This window comes from Grus americana, chromosome 1, assembly GCF_028858705.1.
Source record: "Grus americana isolate bGruAme1 chromosome 1, bGruAme1.mat, whole genome shotgun sequence".
Classification (NCBI taxonomy): Eukaryota; Metazoa; Chordata; class Aves; order Gruiformes; family Gruidae; genus Grus; species Grus americana.
In genome coordinates, this window is record NC_072852.1 from 28,301,442 (window position 1) to 28,321,908 (window position 20,467).

The 20,467-nt window shown below is 40.0% G+C and overlaps 1 protein-coding gene across 8 annotated transcripts in view; it reads right to left on the reverse strand.

Moving 5' to 3' along the window:
* Positions 1-20,467, reverse strand: part of ST7 (suppression of tumorigenicity 7) — a 154,790-nt gene that overhangs the window by 25,403 nt on the left and 108,920 nt on the right. For all 8 annotated transcript variants that reach the window (XR_008576310.1, XM_054819881.1, XM_054819903.1 and 5 more), the window contains one exon: positions 12,221-12,335. Coding sequence is in view for 7 of the 8 variants with exons in the window: in XM_054819881.1 (XP_054675856.1) it covers positions 12,221-12,335 (115 nt within the window). In the remaining variant the exon portion in view is untranslated. The remainder of the gene's footprint in view (positions 1-12,220; positions 12,336-20,467) is intronic.

The window sequence follows — 20,467 nt, forward strand, 5'->3', positions numbered from 1 at the left end:
AAATTTAAAAGTCTTCAGAAGGAAAAGTGTTTGATACTTCAGAGTATGCATGGCATATGTAAAATTATTACACGAATTCAGAATACTTTCTAATCTTGGGACTTGTACTCTCATGTCACATGGATTTTTAAATTCCCACCCAATATACAGGCTTTAAAACCTGTGTTAATGACCACTGGAACTGCTATTTAAGCAGCAACTGGGTTCATTAGAGAACTAATTCAAAAAGAGTGACATGATAGAGACATAATGAAAGAATTCATTACTTCATACATAAATGTATAAGTAACCTGGAATACATGAATTTTTCCATAGTTCACAAAACATCTAAGTAATAGCTGAGGGCTATCTTATTCACTCTTCTTGTTTTCACTCAGAAGCAGTTGTCTAACATGAATATGTGGCAGCTATACAAGTTATGACAGCTATTCAAGTAATAATGGATTTGACTTGCAAGAAAACAATGGTTAGATTTATTGCAGTTAAAGACCAACAATAAAATAAGGTGTTTTGCCTCTTAAGGAAATCTGGGACCAAAATATTCACCAGACAGTCTCTGGCCATTTTATGCTGTTCCAGAGACACACAGGAAACATAAACCTGACTTAACCCATTAGTTCAACATAATTTATACCTGTTCTCCACCAGCAGATTGGCACAAAGCATCCAAAAGGTAGAGAGAAATGCTGCTTAACAGACTTGAGTTTTAGATTTGTTCCCACTGTTACAGAAAGGAATTGACTTCCACACTAGGAATCTACCCAGCAGACACATGCTATATAGTGAATTAAATATTCCAGTATTAAAAAGTTAAAGTTACAGCTAAATGAAAAAAAAAAAAGATAAAAAAGAACAACCCCCACTAAAAGCTGGATTCTGCAAACACTTCTGCACACTGCAACATTATAGCTTCCTACAGTACGTAGCAAATACATAGCATGGTAAACACAAGGCACTGGAGTAGGCCCACTGTAAAAAGGAAGAGCAGCTAATCTGACTATTGTTCTAAGAAACTACCTATCCTTCAGTTTGTCATTAAAGTTGATGAGAAAGACAAAATTACTATAGAGCTTGGTAACTTTAAGGTTAAGAGAAACTTGTGATTTACTGAACCCCAGTGCCTTGCAAGACAGGGCTCCAAAAAGGAGTTGAAGACAAGCAAGTAATATCTCAGCAGTCACCACCATTCACTTATTAACAACCAGGCAACCAAGCAGAACGTTGTTCTGTTAGAAAATGTTGCCTGAATGGCCAAGGTGCTTTGAAAATGCTACCTGTTAAATCCTCTCTATTGTCTTTTTATGTGCTTGCACTTCAAGTATGACATGTAAAGATCTTGTTGGAGGCGTCCATATAATATATTCCAACTACAGTTTCACTGGAGTATGTAATGTAGTGACTAAAGTAATTAAAATCAACAGCATGCAAAGCAGTTTGGGTGATAGATATGTTAATTACTCCATTAATAGAAGCTAGCTACAGACACAGATGTGAGCACATCTTCAATGACAGGAAAATATTTACAAGTGCCTTCAATAACCCTGCTTATACCAGGTTTTCCTTAACATTAGAAGTTATTTCCAGTAAACAGAAATTACCTTTTTCAGAACATACCGGTCTCTGTCTTTCAGTATAAACCTTATTCATCAAATCACAAATGGAATGAAAGATAGAGGAGTGGAAAAGAAAAAAAATAATCCAAGAAAACCATGATGTGCTGTCAATTATAAGGTCTTCAACTGGTCAATAGAATACCTTATTTTCCCCTTACCTGTAAGTGTTTCTCTGGGCCACCAAGCCACCATTACCTCACAGGAAGTATTTGCGCTTGCATCAGTTCAAACCTAATAATGTTGGTTCAGGATTTGACCTTTACAAAATTTTGCATGAATGACACAGAACAAGAGATCTACCTGGAAGACCCTGGAAATACATTTTCCCAGGCAAAAGGCAAATGCCACATATAAAAAAAGGACCAAGAAGAGAATGTTTGCCCAGACTTCTTTGAATGATGCAGCAAGAGCACCACTTCACTTTTCTATCTGTTTGACGGAGTGGAGAACTAGGAGGAGTCAAGAGGTCTGGAGTGTATAACTGATGTATAAGAGGAAAAACAGTTGTTATGCTAATGAAAGCTGCAGGCTCGATTTAATCAAAGAAAGCAGGTGTGCCAGCAAAAGTCAGAATGACAGCAAGAAAACAGTGATTCAGCCATTAATACACAATCCATGAGGTTAAACAGTGAGACGTCTCAACACACGAAGCCCCTCTAATCACATGTATAAAGGTTAGTTTCTGCATCAGATCATTGATACTTGAATAGAGAATATTCAGTGGAAATTGCATGGACCAAGTTGTGAGGATTATTACAACTTTTGGCTAAGAGATTAAGATATCATACAGCAGGAACTGAGCTTGATACAGGGTTAAATAAACTAAAACAAAACATCGTATGACAAAACCATATTTTCTAGTAGGCAGCAAGTGCTCCTGAGTTGGAAACATCTGTGCATGTAGATTGCAGGATGCTCCACAATGAGCTGCTGAAAGGGAAATGTGGTGAGGTGAGGTAAGGCTCGGGTACACCACCCGGGACATTCCTGCAGAAGAAATGGGATTTCTCAAGGAATGTTGTGTTCAACTCTGATCACCCATGGTCAAGAATAACAAAAGTAAACAGAAAGACTGGATTGTTTTTGTAACAATTCAAATGAAATAAAGTCTGAGAGAAAACAGAACTGCTCCCTATGCATATCCACAAGGAACACCAGGAAAGGAGAAGGGACGCTTAGGTAAAGGATAACATTGGCACAAGAATAAACAGTTCAGAATTACATTTAGGCTGGAGATTAAAAGAAGATTTCTGAGAAGTGAATTTTTGAGGCAGATTTCCAGGTAGAATAGTGGGCCAAACAGAATAGCTAATTCTAGGATGGAGCTTGCTAGCTCATGGAACGCGTAATATCATGTAGTGAATGCAACAGCAGGAGACCTGAGTCACCCAGGAGGCCTCTTCCAGCACTATACTCTTAATGAGCAAGCAGCAATTATTTAAGGGTAATACCTACAATCCCTTGGCAATGGAATAAATTCACACAAATGTTCATGTTTATGTTGCTGCGGAGATAGCCCTCAGTAGGTCCATGCCTGCTTCCCTCCAAAAGTGTTTTGCTTCTTGTTTGCTCCATATTAGACCGTAAGTGTTTGGTTCTGCTATATTCTGGTCTGATCACTACAATACTTTAAAATCCTCATAGAATTTAGGCTTCATCTCCAAAACTGGACCCTCGTACTTTAGAGGAAACAAAAAAATTATGTCTGGTTACAACTTGAATTTAGCAAGGGAATCAAGTCTAAACTAGCCCTAGGAGATACATCCTCTGTCAGGAACCACAGTGAAGTTTTTCATAAATGACTGTGTCCAGCTCTGTGAGCCATCTGGCAAAATATCTTCACATATACGGTTTCCCACCCTCCTGTGATTACTTGTGGAGCTCCCACAATGTGCTGAAAGATGTGACTGCTATTCTGTTGTCAAAACCATCAGGGCGTTTTTGCCTAATAAGAACTGATGTGTCAATCTAAAAAAGGCTCTCCTTCTTCCTTATTGCTTCTATCTTTAAACAGAATACAAAATAATCTAGACTTGATGTATGAGCATTTTCTTTTGATTAGCCCCAGTCAGTTATGGGGAGGGTTGGGAAAGTGAATTCTTACTCGTCATTTGCTTCTTAAGCGGTTGCTTGTGAGAGTGAATTAATGGAAAGATGCTATGGATAGAGATTTGCAGCCATAATATCACTACCTCTCTGATTCAGGTTATACAGAATATGCCTTATATCATCTAAATAGGTCATGGGATCTATTATTGAAATAGCAACCAAACCAAGACATAATGAATCTGGATATGGACTGGTGCAACATCCCCTATCCAAGTCATCAGAAGGCCCTAACTGGGAAGAGACAGGCATGTTGCAGTCATTTTAGTCATTAATAAATGCAAAATCTAAGTCACTAATCAAAAATTATTCCCTATTTTGATCCCAAAGTGTATGTCATTCCCAAGTCAACAATATGGATTTCTATGGGCTTAACTTCAGATAGGTGAATAGTCTTATCCACATTAATAGGACTTAAATATTTACTGAAATAAGCTGTAGATCTGGGGCCATAATTTACACAGTAAGATCCTTCCAGTCAAACTGCTAGTTCTTCATATAGCACTGGAGAGAGACTACACTAAGCTGCTGGAATCATTCACATCTTCCAAATACATAACTGAAAGCGTATCAACAAACTGGAAGAAGTTATGTGAAGAGGTAAAACAAAAAATGGTGGAATACACGACATATATTGTGCTACAGCTTGGGGGTGAACCCCAGTTCTGATTTTCTCTCCCTCAGCCTGTCTGTAGACTCTTGTTTTTAACTGATAGGCCAACACTTGCCCTGTCAGCACAGCACACCCCCAGTTCTCTGCACCTGCAGGCTAGATTGTCAGCTCTTGCACAGGTGGTAGGAAGAATTGCTTATGGGAAGGATTGAAAATGCTCTACCAAATAAATATGTGCAGGCTGGATCAGTGATGACAGAAGAGAGATGCAGTCATCTATAAAGACACAAACATTAAGGAAGAAAGTGAATCAAGCTGATATAAATGGTTAAAAGCAAGAGTAATGGGATGAAATTCAATAAAGGAAAGTATGAACTGAGTATCAGGGGAAAAACACTTTGTCAAAAACATCTAATATCCTGTAGTATTGTCTCCCATGAGAATGGTCATTGCATTTTTCCACAAAACGTGGTAGAAAGCATGCTGGAGGGAGAAAAATATGAACACAATGATCTAATGCTTACTTTGTGCTTGCAATATAAAGCAGTTCCGATTCTCTGTACTTTTGACATTCTTCCTCAGCAGTGGGAAACACCCCAATTAAACACAAACACATAGCCACTGTGTATGTTAAGGTCTGGATTTCGGTCCCCTGATAGGATGGGAAAAACATTTCAGCACAAACAAGAAGTTTTATTTTGCCATGACCACAACTAAAACTTAAACTGTTCAGTTATGGAAAGACTTTGAGGGTCACTGCTCATTGTAAACACTTCATATTCAACTCTTGCCGAGATGCATATCTCAGTGACCAGGCATGTGTCAGTCTCTTTGATCTGACCAAGTTCAATCCTAAATGCATATAGAGGGGAAGGAATCATTTCTCTTACAGGAGATTAGAAAAGCAAGATTAGTATAATTAGATTAGACTTTTTGTGCTTTTGCACAAGCAGGAAAAACAAAAACCCTCACAGAATTGTATGGCAAAGAAAGAGACCAGATGGTATGAACAGACACAGAACTGATGCAGAGACCTAGCTGAAGTGACAAGTGATTTTGACACAGAGGAAAGAAACTAGTTCTTAGACGCAGAAGCTGAAAAAGATGTAATGGGAAAAAAGACAAACTATTCTCTTGATACTGCTGTTACACAAACTGGAGGTCTTACCTGATTTGCATCTCTTGGGAGAAGGTATACTAGGCTTTGGTATGACCTTAACTAAAAGGAACTTTCTCTTAAGGTCTCTCTTTCAAAGAAACAGAAGAATTACAAAATAGTGTGCATGAGGTGATGGTTGCTTCCATACTGCCACTTGCTACATCTTTAACTCAGAAAAAAATGCTTTCTTGCTCTTAGAACATCTATCCAGTTAGCTCCACCAGATAAAACATGTTCTCAAAAATACCAAACATGATCATGACAAGTAATGAAAATGATGGAGTGGAGCTGTGATCTCAAATATATACATATACACAAAACCCCTGGAGATCATAGCTAATATAACCATGCAATTGGTTCATCAATCTGCAAGTCCTACAAAAAGAATGCCTTCAAGTTCAAAAGGCAAACAGAATTTAACCATTTCATAAGTCTGGAAGGATAAGAAGTTCAAGGCAGCCTTGGCTGCAGTGACCACAAAATGGTGGAGTTCAAGATCCTCAGGGCAGCGAGGAGGGCGCGCAGCAAGCTCACTGCCCTGGACTTCAGGAGAGCAGACTTTGGCCTCTTCAGAGATCTGCTTGGCAGAATACCATGGGACAAAGCCCTGGAGGGAAGAGGGGCCCAAGAAAGCTGGCTAATATTCAAGGGTCACCTCCTCCAAGCTCAGGAGCAATGCATCCCAACAAAGAGGAAGTCAAACAAAAACACCAAGAGGCCCCCATGGATGAACAAGGAGCTCCTGGGCAAAGTCAAACAAAAAAAGGAAGCCTACAGAGGGTGGAAGCAAGGGCACGTAGCCTGGGAAGAATACAGAGAAACTGTCCAAGCAGCCAGGGAGCAGGTTAGGAAAGCCAAAGCCCTGATAGAAATTAGTGTGGCCAGGGATGCCAAGGACAACAAGAAAAGCTTCTCTAGGTATGTTAGTGATAAAAGGAGGACGAGGGAAAATGTGGGTCCCCTCCGGAATGAAACGGGTGACCTGGTTACCCAGGATATGGAGAAGGCTGAGGTACTCAACAACTTCTTTGCCTCAGTCTTCACTGGCAAATCCTTGAGCCACACTGCCCAGGTCACAGAAGGCAGGGACTGGGAGAATGCAGAACCGCCCACTGTAGGAGAAGATCGGGTTCAAGAGTATCTAAGGAACCTGAAGGTGCACAAGTCCATGGGACCTGATGAGATGCTTCCGCGGGTCTTGAGGGAACTGGCAGATGAAGTGGCCAGGCCACTCTCCATCGTATTTGAGAACTCCTGGCAGTCCGGCGAAGTTCCCACCAACTGGAAGAGGGGAAACATAACCCCCATCTTTAAGAAGAGAAATAAGGAAGACCCAGGGAACTACAGGCCAGTCAGTCTTACCTTCGTGCCTGGCGAGATTATGGAGCAGACCCTCCTGGAGACTATGCTCAGGCACATAGAAAATAAGGAGGTGACTGGTGACAGCCAACATGGCTTTACTAAGAGCAAATCATGCCTGACAAATTTGGTGGCCTTCTATGATGGGGTTACAGCATTGGTGGATAAGGGAAGGGCAACTGACATCATCTACCTGGACTTGTACAAGGCATTTGACACTGTCCCGCATGACATCCTTGTCTCTAAATTGGAAAGACATGGTTTCAATGGATGGACCACTCAGTGGATAAGGAATTGGCTGGATGGTCGCACTCAAGGAGTTGTGGTCAACGGCTCAATGTCCTAGTGGAGAACGGTGATGAGTGGCGTTCCTCAGGGGTCGGTACTGGGACCAGCACTGTTCAACATCTTTGTCGGTGACATGGACAGCGGGATCGAGTGCACCCTCAGCAAGTTTGCCGACGACACCAAGCTGTGTGGTGTGTTTGACACGCTGGAGGGAAGGGGTGCCATCCAGAGGGACCTTGACAGGCTGGAGAGGTGGGCCCGTGCAAACCGCATGAAGTTCAACAAGGCCAAGTGCAAAGTCCTGCATGTGAGTTGGCACAATCCCAAGTACGACTACAGGCTGGGCGAGGAATGGATTGAAAGCAGCCCTGAGGAGAAGGACTTGGGGGTATTGATTGATGAGAAGCTCAACATGAGCTGGCAGTGTGCGCTTGCAGCCCAGAAAGCCAACTGTGTCCTGGGCTGCATCAAAAGAGGTGTGACCAGCAGGTCGAGGGAGGTGATCCTGCCCCTCTACTCTGCTCTTGTGAGACCCCAACTGGAGTACTGCGTCCAGCTCTGGGGGCCCCAGTACAGGAGAGACATGGAGCTGTTGGAGAGAGTCCAGAGGAGGGCCACGAAGCTGATCAGAGGGCTGGAGCACCTCTCCTATGAGGACAGGCTGAGAGAGTTGGGATTGTTCAGCCTGGAGAAAAGGTGGCTCCGGGGAGATCTAATTGCAGCCTTCCAGTACCTGAAGGGGCCTACAGGAAAGATGGTGAGGGACTGTTTATCAGGGAGTGTAGTGACAGGACAAGAGGTAATGGGTTTAAGCTGAAGGAGGGTCGATTTAGATGAGATGTTAGAAAGAAATTCTTTACTGTTAGAGTGGTGAGGCACTGGAACAGGTTTCCCAGAGAGGTTGTGGATGCCCCATCCGTGGAAGTCTTTAAGACCAGATTGGATGAGGCTTTGGGCAGCAGGGGGGTTGGAACTAGATGATATTTAAAGTCCCTTTCCAACCCAAACCACTCTATGATTCTATCCTTCTATGGTAAGTTGGACAGAGGGGAACTGGAGAAAGGAGAGTAGCCCTGAATAGGCTACATTTTAGAGAACTGATTTCTCTACATTAACTGTTTGGATTTCACTAAGTTGAAAGTATTCAAAGACAAAGACGACTGTTTCTAAAATGTTTCTTCAAAGGCCTGCATTTTGATTTGGTCCGAATTTAAATTAGGACTCTTCAAAGTAAGCTGCTACCAAATAAAAAACTGTCACAGCCTAGAGCAGAATGAGACCTTTCGTATTTAAAACCCACTTTCTTTCTATGTATCCTTTGGTCTAAAGTTTCTTCTCAAGCAAACTTTGAATTTGGGACTCTGTCTACATGGTGACATGGCCTTTCTCCTTCTTTGCAAGGAGGTAAGTGAAAGGGGAATCTGTGTAAGGTGTTCCTCCTGCAAACCAGAAGGCTTATAGGCTCACTGGAAAACACTGTAATTTACAAAAGGAAAGCAAGGACAGGTTTAGGGAGGAACCATTGCATCACTATGACTAAATGCATAGGCATCCATTATTTTTAAATCTGACTTTCAACTGCCAGAAAGGTCTGAGTTTTCATACAGTGCCCAGGTTACCAGATAATAACAATCAAAGCAACTGGCCACCCTGGGAAGTTAATAAATCATTTGCTCTAAGCATCACAACAAGCAGACCTACTCCACTGGAAAACAACCCATTTAAATAGCAAGGGAAGAGGAGGAGAGAAACTTTATCTGCTATGAATACCAGAAGCTTATTCCATTCAAGAATGGTCTCTTTAGCAGCCATAACTATTTCTGCTGTAAATAACATGGATATGTATTAAATCAGAGCCAAAAATCTTTTCAGAATTCAACAGTATTTAGGTCATCTGCACTCTATTGACAGATACTGAACTCTGAAACCATAATGATGTAGCTCAGCAACAGTGCATGCATTCCACTAATGAGGCCCTTTTTCCATGAATAATGAGTACGGACATCAGCTCTGTTGCCAGGTACATAATATAAACACAATTTAACACATGGCTTTTGGTAAAGCAGTGTGTCTGCTTGCAGAGGCTGAGGTTTCGCATAACATGATCCAACTTTTTAGCCCAGGGTGGGGGCAGACTGCTCAAGGAAACAATTTGTTCATATGTTATCAAAATACAATAAATCAGGTTTGGTCTTAGTCAAAAAAAAGGCAGTGGAGGGGGACCAACAGAAACTGCAGATAGGAAAGTATAAATGAGTTCATTGTTTTATATTCCAATAAATCTTACAACACATGAAGTTGATGAGTTCTAAAATGAGCTGAGACTCCCTGAGATGGGCCTTCTGAGACTCATGAACTGTAAGGGTTATACTGGTTAAGCCTGTGCTTGCCGAGTCCTTGTACATACCTAGTGTATGCACATACCTTCGTTTATATATGGCAAAGCATGAGTTGAAACTGCATGGGTTCAAACAGACAAAGTAAGAAGAATTTTATTTTGAAAAGCCTCATTTGTTACATTTACGACCTTGGTTTTGACTCTGTCAGATGCTTTTGAGAAAACAAAACGCACCTTTTAAGTTTTGTCAACTTCCATGACACAAAGTGCCACCATGGTATTGTTTAACACTAGGGATCAGTGCTTTAGTATGCAAAGTAGAGCTGGTACAGGAGTTTAGTCTGAGATTTGGGAGGGCATGGCTTAATTCCTGTTCTGCCACAGTTCTACTGTCTCCCAGGACTATTATAACTACATTAAAGACTAGAAGGTACTAATATCCTGTAGTGCCTGGGGCATAAAAATGGGCATTTCTATTTACTTGCTTCTTAACGTGCCAAAATAAAGTCCATGGGGACCTACATCTGTGTCACAGGAATTACTGAAATACAAGAAGCTACAAGAAAGACTCTGATGTTACCACTTTAACGGCACAATTCTTCAATCAGACTAAGCACAACCAAGATCTCTCCTAGAGTCATTACTGCTACTGGATGGTAGTGCTCAAGGTGACATTTTGATCTCTGCTTAGAATGATTCGAGTTCAGAAGGAGTTGAAAACATTCCAGACTGGACTGGTAGCAGTGACTATCACTAACATTGCCTGTAATGAGCTGCTTATTTATCTTTCGTTTAAATAACCTCAGCTCTGCCACAGTCTACTGCAGAGGTCTGAAATTTGGCAAGATGATCATGTTAGTATCGAGCCAATGGTCTCTTGCTAGCCTCATTAACATTTATCTTAATTTCCTAAGTTATAAGATGGTAGAAGAAAGCAGTTAGCACATGTTCAGTGGAAGCTTCTACATTTTTTTTGGTTATATCCTCCAAAGATTCTTTGCTCATCAAGTAAACAAGTCTCAGTACTCCAATAAACTTATGCATCACCCCCTTGCCACTATTCTATGTGATGATATGGGGCTAAGTACTGGGACTGACAGCGAGAAGCCTCTGTCTGTCTGCGTGAGCTCTTACTGTTCTGCTTTTTGGCACCCAAGCAATGCAGCAGAGAATGTCAAGTGAAGAGGAGGCAGAAGCCACAGAGAAAAGGGTAGATGGAAAAGACGTCTGGTAAGACAGGAGTTGGAAAGTGAGTGAGGAGAGGTATCATGACCATCACTGCCCTGAAGAGAAGATTGGGATAGGTAGTTAAGAGAAGCAGAAGAACAGAACTAGGAATGAGCAGTACTGGCTGAACAAGGAGCCTCTGGGAGCAACAGAAAGCTGAAACTGAGCATGCATAAGAGAAGTAGAAGACAATTCAGTAGACAAATGGGACAGAAGATCAACTATGGGCAGGCTGGAAAAGATGCTAATTCTTTCAAAGAATCAAAGAGAAAGAGTGGCCAAAGCACTGGGGATATAGGCTGCAGAGCTCATATTGGTAACCATTTACACAACACTACCTCAAATGATGTCCATCTACCTTTTCCAAAACTTTGGAAGTTACAAGCCTTAAAATGTCTGTTCAAATAAGACCAGAAAGGCTGTAAGAGCTAGTAATTAAGAGCATTTTAAAGGCTACAAGATCAACCTAGAGAAAGAGTTAAGAAACATCAAAACTAAGGCTACCAGTTTCACTTAATTCAGCTGATTCACGCGTGTTATGACCTCATTTTTAATTATACGATTACATAATATTCCTTTCATAAATTCCCTTGCCATACTCCAGTGCATAGAATGAGACTTTTCTGAGGATGAATGAGGACTGTGTAGTAACACAAACTGAGGGCTGTAGGATTCCTGATTCACTTGTTGCAGAACTTGGAATGTGGATAGTGAGTAAACTGGGGACTGCAGGAAGAGGATGAAGAGTGGCATTGTGCAGGCTGATGAACACTGCTCCAGAGAACTAGATTGTATTCCTGTTTCTGTCACAAAGTTTCTACACAATACAAGGAAAACCCACTTAACTTAAACTAAACAAAGTATGCCAGTTGGTGCTTCTTATTCTGTTCTTTCTCTGTCTGAGACCCTGGTGTCTTGAATTCAAGTTCAAAAGGCTAGAGCTGAAGTCAGCAGGAGCTGTGATGTGAACATAAAATACTGAAGTTAAGCTGCATAAACCAATGCTTATTGAAAAATACTGAAAATTAATGCAAAAAGTTCACCTAGTCTTCTGAGGTCTCCAAGTGTTCCCCTTAAGACATGAAGTCTGCCACTTGCTAGACTGCTGTGAAGTTAAGTCAATTAATGTTTGTAAAGCACTTGTATGCTACTAAGTCAACATTCATGGAAAAGTCCACAAGGGAACTGATAATCCCTTCTTCAGACAAGGTTTCAATAGCATACAATAAAAAGTCTGCAGAACCTAAATAGTTGTTCTTTAACCATCAACAGAAAGCAAAGAAAGCACTGAAGAGCTGTTAGTAAGCAAGTTCCACTACGCTGTACAATGAATTAAGCATGGGTTGGCAGAAAAAATGGACAATGTTTAATCTTTGGATTAAGGACTGTGTAAGGGGATCTATGAAGTTCAAGCCAATCACCTTAATTACAGTGTTTCCTAAATTTTAAAAGTTTGGCTTAGAAACATTGCTTCTGTGTGTATCATATAGAGAAAATATAAATATATATGAACTTACCATCATACTTTGCTAAGACTGCCTGGACATCTGCATATGCTTGCAGTTCCAACAAAGCCTCTAGAAGGTTTTCATGGATGTTGAACATGCTGAGCAGAGGAAACTCCTTCATCAACTAAAATCAGTAACATATGAAAGGGTTAGATTATTAACATGCATTGTTCAAAATGCATTGAAATAACCCCTCAGTTCCCCTTGTTCTTGGCTCTTTCCCAGAATTCACTATTATCTCATAAATTTCTGAGCACTTAATGGACATTGGGTCAGGTTTCTTGACAAGACATGCTTTGCATAGGATGTAATTAGTCAAATCCAAGAACACAGCTGCCTGAATACATAACTCTCCTTTAATTAACAGGCTTCTTCAAAGTGAAGAAGAGTTATCTTATTGTACTGGAAAAGAATCTTCAACAATGTAGCTCCTGTATAACAGTACCAAGTAATCCAGCACCTCTCTGATACATTAGTAAAAAAACCAGAAAATACTTTGGAAAAAATCAGAATAAAATCAAACGAGAGAAGCTTACATAAATGCAACTATATTATCAAGTATGCGATATTAGGATTTGTAATCATGGATACTTCAGAACACAATTGCAACTGTGGCCAATATAAAAAACAGGGGGGAAGAAAAGAAAAAAAAGAAACAACAGGAAAGGTAAGGTTTATACAAATCTAACACTGTAACTAAAGAATCCATCTTGTATGACAAACTGAATGAAATCTGTAGTTAAAATAATCTAATCCTTTTACATGTAAATGCCTTTACTTTATGAACTAACCCTTTGAGAGATACCAGGGATTTGTTCTCAGACATCCTCAGTTTCAGCATCCGCACAGATTCAAATGACTGAAGCAGATACTCTATTGCATCTCATTTTTTGAAGCCACACTTATCAGAAGCATCCATGGTTTTTTTACTGCAGAATTGATTAAATAATATTTTTTATTGTCAGAGTGATTTTCTAAAGAACTGAAGTGTTAAAAGATTCTTGCTTCCTCGTGTCCTCTCTATGGTTGTTATACCTTAACTGCCTACATGATGTACATTCAGCACAAAAAGGTCCAACACAGTGTAGAACTAGGATAGCTGATACTACTGCTGTTCTTTAGGAACTCACAGGGGAACACTGTCATTTACAATCTCTCTGAGATGGTTTATGAGAACAGAAATACAGTAAAGAAAATGACTCAAGGTCAGCCTTGCTTAATTTGAAAACAGTAAGCTGGACCTGAAAGCTCTGTCACTCAATAAACCTACCTTTGAAGATATAAATAGAGAAACTGAGAACCAGCAAATCTTAATGTCACAAACAGGTAATATAATCAAAAATAAGCCAGGATTGAAACAAGAGGGGTGGAGATTCACCAAGAACTTTAGAAAATGAGAAACAGGTAGCGAACTAGAGCTTCTTCACTCTGTTAAGGAACAGACCTTAACAGGTAAACAGAGATGCAAAGTGCAGAGAATTTCTTCCTTGTGTTAATGGTCTGGCATAAGCTAATGTAAGAACTATTTTGACCTTAAGAGATAAGTCTGTCTAAATTTGCCTATTTGGATAGTATTGACTTTGCTGCAGTTTGAGGATTATTAAAATATCAAAGGCAAGGACAGCAGTGTTTTGTTTAACTATTATATAAATTTCTGGTAAGAATCACGATCACTGAGACAGCAGCTGAAAGAGCTCATTGAATTTTTGATGCTGGTGGCATGGGGATGGCCATAAAGCTCCTCGTTTCAATGGCAGGAGCTGAACCTGTGAAAAAGAACACAAACAAAACTGCATGGTTTGCAGGCTTTTCTCCTTCTCCAGTTTTCCAAAAAATGGCCCACAGGCCTTGGTGGTCATCTAGGTAAGTGGAAGGATTTAACAATAAAATAAAAAGTTTAAGTCATTGCTCATGAAGAAAAATAACCGCAGGTGAAAATTCACATAGTTGGATTCATCAGTTAAGGATCCAGCATAGATCTTACTTTTCTTCATTCTTGTCCTTACTCACTATTGCATTTTTAACAGAGGAAGCTACTATTTGGCAGGAGAAAGCATGACAGAATCTGGCCCTACGTAAATAGTGATTTAAAGTTCAGAATGAACATATTGCAAAGAAACCCCTCCAAGGGATTAAGAAAGATTATCCCTGCTCATTGAGAATGAATAATGGCTGGCAGAATAATATTCCCTCCATCAGTGAAGAAAAGGGGAGAGCTGCAGTTAGTTATAGATGTACTGTGGCCAGTAAAAGCTCTTACACTGGTTCTCCGCTTCTCACTGACATCACTCACTGATTATTTTTTTCCTATTTCAATTAGGTTCTGTCAGAGTGATAAACCCTGCCTAAGACAGCAGCAGAATAAAGGTCACTGTCTGGACTGCCAGGCCTCCAAACTGACAAGTGTTAATAAAGGTTTCATCTGGGAAAGGTCGAACGTTAAGAAGTCCAACCCGGTTATAATGGACTCAGTTGATATTGTAGCTACAAAAATAAAACACTTCTAAGTAGCCACTCAGCTATTTGAACACTGAACGGCACCAAATTTACTATTAATAAAGAAAAGAAAAAGAAGAGAGGAGATGAACTAATTTCTCTGTCATCTCAGGACGCAGAGTATATAATTTTCACTGCAAATAATATTCAGTCACAGTAAAAATTTGTTTTTTGAGAAACTTCCCAAAAAGTAAAGCCACTTAGATGGAAGAATACTATGACAGGTCATCTTTTAGGCCCCATAGTGAAAGCAAATGCTAAGAAAGAAAAAATATCCCGCAAAGGTTGGAACATAGGCCTGCTGGATGGTACAGGCAGGCCAAACACTGCGTCATGCTGAGGAGCAAGGCAGAGCAGACTGTGAGCCTGCTCCCTCCCCTCCCTAGCAGATGGAGAGGGAGGCTGGCTAGTACTCGCACAGAGATGTAAAGATGGGCACGTTATCCCTCAACACAGGATGAAGAACGCACCCCTGAGTTCCCCAGACTTGTACAGCATTGAACTCTAATCTGGACTCTAGTTTAAGAGGCACAGACCTCCCTTTGCACCCAAAGGTTTATTTCCTGTGAAGCTGCAGACTAACATTCGCCCAATCGTTTGGCTTATCAATTTTCATTCTCTTTACGTCTTTACTGTAACCTGACAAATGCTTTCATTTCAGTGGCAAGCACTGCACTTAAAGAAAAGACAAAGACCCTGTTATCATCTTTCTCTACACCTTAACATCTCAAGAGACAGTCATCAAATTGAGCACTCAAGACTTCTCACCAGACCTGCTACAGCTTTTTATGTAAACACTAGTTAGGACTAAAAGTTTCATTGTAAAATTCCAGTTAGTTGGTTTCTCAGCTGGTATGAAAAGGCTGTGCTCCACCGAGCAAAGCTTATTTTCATACCACATGAAGACGGACACCACACGGCTATGAACGTATTCCCTCCTTACAATATAAGGATGTTCAAACAGCTATTGAACATATCATACCTAATCTGTGTTCAGAAGGATTTTACTTTGAACTTCTATTGGTCAAACTACTTTCTAGTCATGAAATTCAGACCTGGGGCTGGGTTAGCCCATATTCTGTTCGAATTGCTTTGCACGTTTAGGGGGAAATAGAAACATGTATAGAAAGTGGAATTGCTTTTCATTGAAAGATTCATTAGCTATACTGCAAATACAAAGAAATGGTAGCTTTTGCAGATAATTAATAATTCTGAATTTTTTATATAAATAATATTTTGTGAGTATAAGTTAGCAGAAAAATTCTGGAAATAAGTCTGACACAATTGCATATCTTATCACTAGTCCTGGGAGGGCTGTATTTCCAGACTCACCCCAACCCATATTGCTGGGTGTAGGTTCAATGATTTTGTGATGGATATGAAAACGTGATGACCACAAAAAACGCTTTATGGTACAAGGAAATCTACATCTGATTTATTGGATGAGGAGCAAGTTTTCTCTCCCAAAGAACAGTTTCATGAAGAGGACTCCCTCCCCTAAGAATATTTCAGTCATCAGTATTTTCTCATTTAGATCTAATTTTTGAAACATTTTCAAGGAATGTGCTTTAACTGTTGCAACTGTGATGACATTAACATCATGCATCAATTAGCAATGATACATTATCTGTGTAGAAAACGGCTTTAAGCTACAGCTTATGCGTATGACTAGACCATGGGACTCAAGGGAATACAGAGGTGGATAAATGAATGATCTTATATATAACCTGGTGTTGATACATTTATTCTCCATTTGCATTGTGGCTGTATGCATGGTCACATACTTTATGGGCAGTGCATGCAACTACTCGTTGCTGCTTACACTCATATCTTCTCAACAAACAAAAACATTTTTAGATCAATGCATTCAACTGAATGCATTCATAAATACGAAAAGGTAATTCAGCTTAAAATGAAGAAAAAACAACAAGAAGCAAACAAGAGAAATTCAATGCAAACAGTGAAACTGTTACAATATTAATTCTTCGTGTATGTGTTCCCACAGTGGGTATGTGAAATGGTAAAATCTGTCTCCTAAAAGAGGAATGACTGAGGCTGCCATCTTCCAGCTGCAACTGTCCACCACCACCAAAGAATCAAGCACACAGTATGGCTAGCACTGTTATTTTCACAAGTGCTTTGCATAAACTGCTTTCTGGTATATGACTTGTAATCTGTAAATGCTGTTAGCTGAACAAAGTAGAAAAGGCAAAACTCCAAGTAATTTCAGAGTAGAAAACCAGAAACTTCCATTTCTGTGGACTTCATTATCTACAACTGAGCTTTCAGATGGCTAAGCTCTGACTGCAGTTTACCCTAGGCTTGAGGCATTTGCAACACGTCACTCCACTTTGACTCTCTGATGTCTAAAAAGTTACAGTAATGCTTAAGTTTTTCTCCTGGTCAGCTCACCCAGCAAGGAGAGAAGGGAAGAAACGGTCAGCAGACTAAGGCTAGCACACAAAAAGGCTCTGCTAACAATATCAGATGCCTAAAAATTAAGCTAACTCCTGGTCCTAAAAGTGCAACTCATTCCAGTGTGGTCTCATGAGGGGGATTCATGTGATGTAGACACTCATAGATCTCAGAGTTGGCAAATGATCTGAAATACACTGGACCTACCTGAATTAAAGTTCTGCTTAATTACAGCAAAAGTACGATTCTGCCATTTAACGCATTTCTCTATGTGCTGCATTCCTTTTGGCAAATAATCACTGTTTTGTTTGGAAGTAGCTCCACAGTTACTCTTTCACAGCTCAGAGAGGATAGAAGTTAAGAAGCCAAATCTGCCAGATCCTGTTCCTTTTGGAGTTTGGAAACAATTAGCAGTAGGATCCACATACTTTCATCCATATGTGGAATTCAGGGAATTTGACGTGTCATCTAATGGTTAAACTTCAGAGTGTCAGAAAAGAGACCCAGATTCAGTTTACACTAACTGTGGGATGGCACAGGTATAAAATTTGCTGACGTTCCATTTTCAATTTGGCAAATGTTGAGTTTAGTCCTAGTGCTCTATAATATTCACAGATAATACCACTTCTCTTCAATGTAGGATTAACAATGAGTCAATAAAGTGAAAAATATCTTAGCAAGTATGCAAACTCTAAGGAAATACGTTAGAACATGTAGCCTTTATGTTCTCTCTTAATTGGAGGATTAAAACCTTCAGAGTATGATTTGAGTTCTTTAAGGAATATAATTATGAAAATGCTGTTATTTGGACTGTGTTGTAAAAATGCATGTATTTCAGGAATAAAAAGAATTTTAAAGGCAGAAGTGGCATGAAACCAGAAGAGTGCAAGTTGTTGCAGATGTATATTTACTACTAAACAATCACATCACATAAAAGTAGTAACGGTGATAAATTAGAATAACGTCTGTTACATCACAGATTAGTAATTTTAGAAAGCATGAAAATAAAGTCATTACAGCCCTCTTCAAAAACATTCCTTTATTTGCATCATCCAAAAACACTTTTTGCAGAAACTTTGTCATATTTTTAGAAGTAGATTTTTAAGTGAAATACAAGTGAGGAAATTATCTCGTAGCTCAAAAATGAGCTAGGAGATTCCAGAGATACGGAAGAGCACAATTAAAGGACAATACAAAGCCCCTGAACATGGAGTGATGCAAGAGGGCAGGCAAAAAGGAGTCCACGTTACCAGGGCTCCTGCCAAGACTATGTGACTATACTCTAAGACTACATTCTATCTTAATAGAATCACAATGCTGGAAACCCATAAGTTATATGAGAAACATTATTGGGTTTAGGTAGTAGTCACCAAATTTCTAATTTTTGAGGGTTTTGAGCAGGATCACAGTCATGACAAAAAGTGAGGGATCTGAGTCAGATGTAGGTAAAGGGAAGGGATAAACACCATCAGGGGAATCACAGGAGTCTCAATTTAGTTTAAGAGACCATGCAAATGAGAGATGTTCCAACCCGCCCCTCCCACTTACCCGTAACATGTGAATCTGTGACAAAACAAACCACATTTGAATATACAGACATATGGAAATGTTAAAAGCAGCATTTATCACTTGCTACTATTGCAGTGCTTGTGTCAGAACAAGAATTAACTGAAGATACTGCTCTGTGGTGGAGATTGGCAAATGTCATCATTCGCAAGAGTAGCGCTCTTCTAAAATTTATGAGATAACTCTTGGTCTTGTTTAACTAAGAAGCACCTTTCCTTCAAATTTTAATAAATGGTACTTTAAATAACTGCTACAGATGTTAATAAAGCTAGAATCCCACTCAAGGCAGAGCTGCCTGCTTAACCTGACCTGTGTAACACAAGCCAAAGAATCTGACTCACTAATCCTTGCCTCAAGCACAGAAGTCTTTGGGAGAGACAGTAGCTGCCAACGCAAGTAGCTGCAGAAGTTGTGTTGTTAAGTTGCTAGGGATCATAAGATCTTTATTAGCAATTAGTACTTTCTTTGTTTCACATAGCTTGATAATTCAAGGCACAGAACACTGTCCTGGCTAAGTATTCCCATTTCCCAAGAGCAAAACAGCAATGCACATAAGAATACAGAATTCAATCGAATATGGAACAAAAACCTTATTCAAAGCCCGGCAAAAGAGGTTGCCAAGAGAGTACGCTAGATTTGCAGAACCATCACACCAGCAAAAATCATTAATACCACTGGTCATAAAAAGATGAAAACACAACCTACCCATATCATTAAAATTTAGTAAGGTTAAGTACCCTTTTGAAGCCTTCAAGTGACACAACCTCTTAAATCATTTTAAATGCTCAGGGCAGCCTAAGTGTTTAAAGAACTTATCATGCTGCCCATTGATAAGCATGCAGCACTCTAACAATACAAGCTGCTTAGGTACTGATAATTCCTTAGTGTCTCCTGTGGCATAAAATATGCACTCACAGACTGCAGGTGGGCACCGAGATGAACACATAAACACATCCAGCTGAAATATCCTCAGCAAGCTACACAGAAGTAGACTTCTAAGTCCTTTATTGTATTCTGAAGAGTGATTTCTCAGCAGATATGACTGATCCCAGAAATAAAATGTACTTTTCAGACCCTTAAAAAGTGTTTTGGTTTCTGTTCTTCTCCAGAGCTGAGGACAGACCTGGAGAGTCTCTTCTCTCCCTAAACCTCACTGGTTTCTAACAAAGCTGTAAAGCATGGGGCAAGTTGCAATTCCACCATGCCTCAGAAACATATACTTGTTAAGACTACAAAGCAGTCTTCAGGGGAGTGCAGGGCCATAGGGTAGGAGATAAAGACACTCCAGAATGATTTTCTTTCATCTTCTCTCTGAAAGAGGAAGCAATTAAGAGCTTCTGTTCACTCTGTCCACTAGCATGCCTTCTGCCTGCCACCCTTCTCTTTCCTAAACATGCATGACCCTTCAATGAAAGCTTGTTCCACAGTCCAAATGTTCTCCAGAACAATCCCAAGAAGCCTGAATTAATTTGAGAATTCACTTTATTGCATGGTACATTTTCACCCAGATACTTCAGTGACCCCGTCAAGGGAAATACCTTGTCGGTCTGCTCCTGAATTCAGTAGCACTGTCACTGATCCAGTCGCCCGCAAAGTACAGAGAGAAGTGCCTTTGCACACCCTCCACATCCTCTCTGGTTTTAATCAATGAAAAACACGAAACACAAACCCAGCACACTTCTGTTTTCTTCCATTGTAATGGTGAGGGAATCAGCAAAGAGCAGAGAGCAGCTGGTACAAAAGGCTACCCTTGCTCATCAGCATGTAGCTACTTGGCTT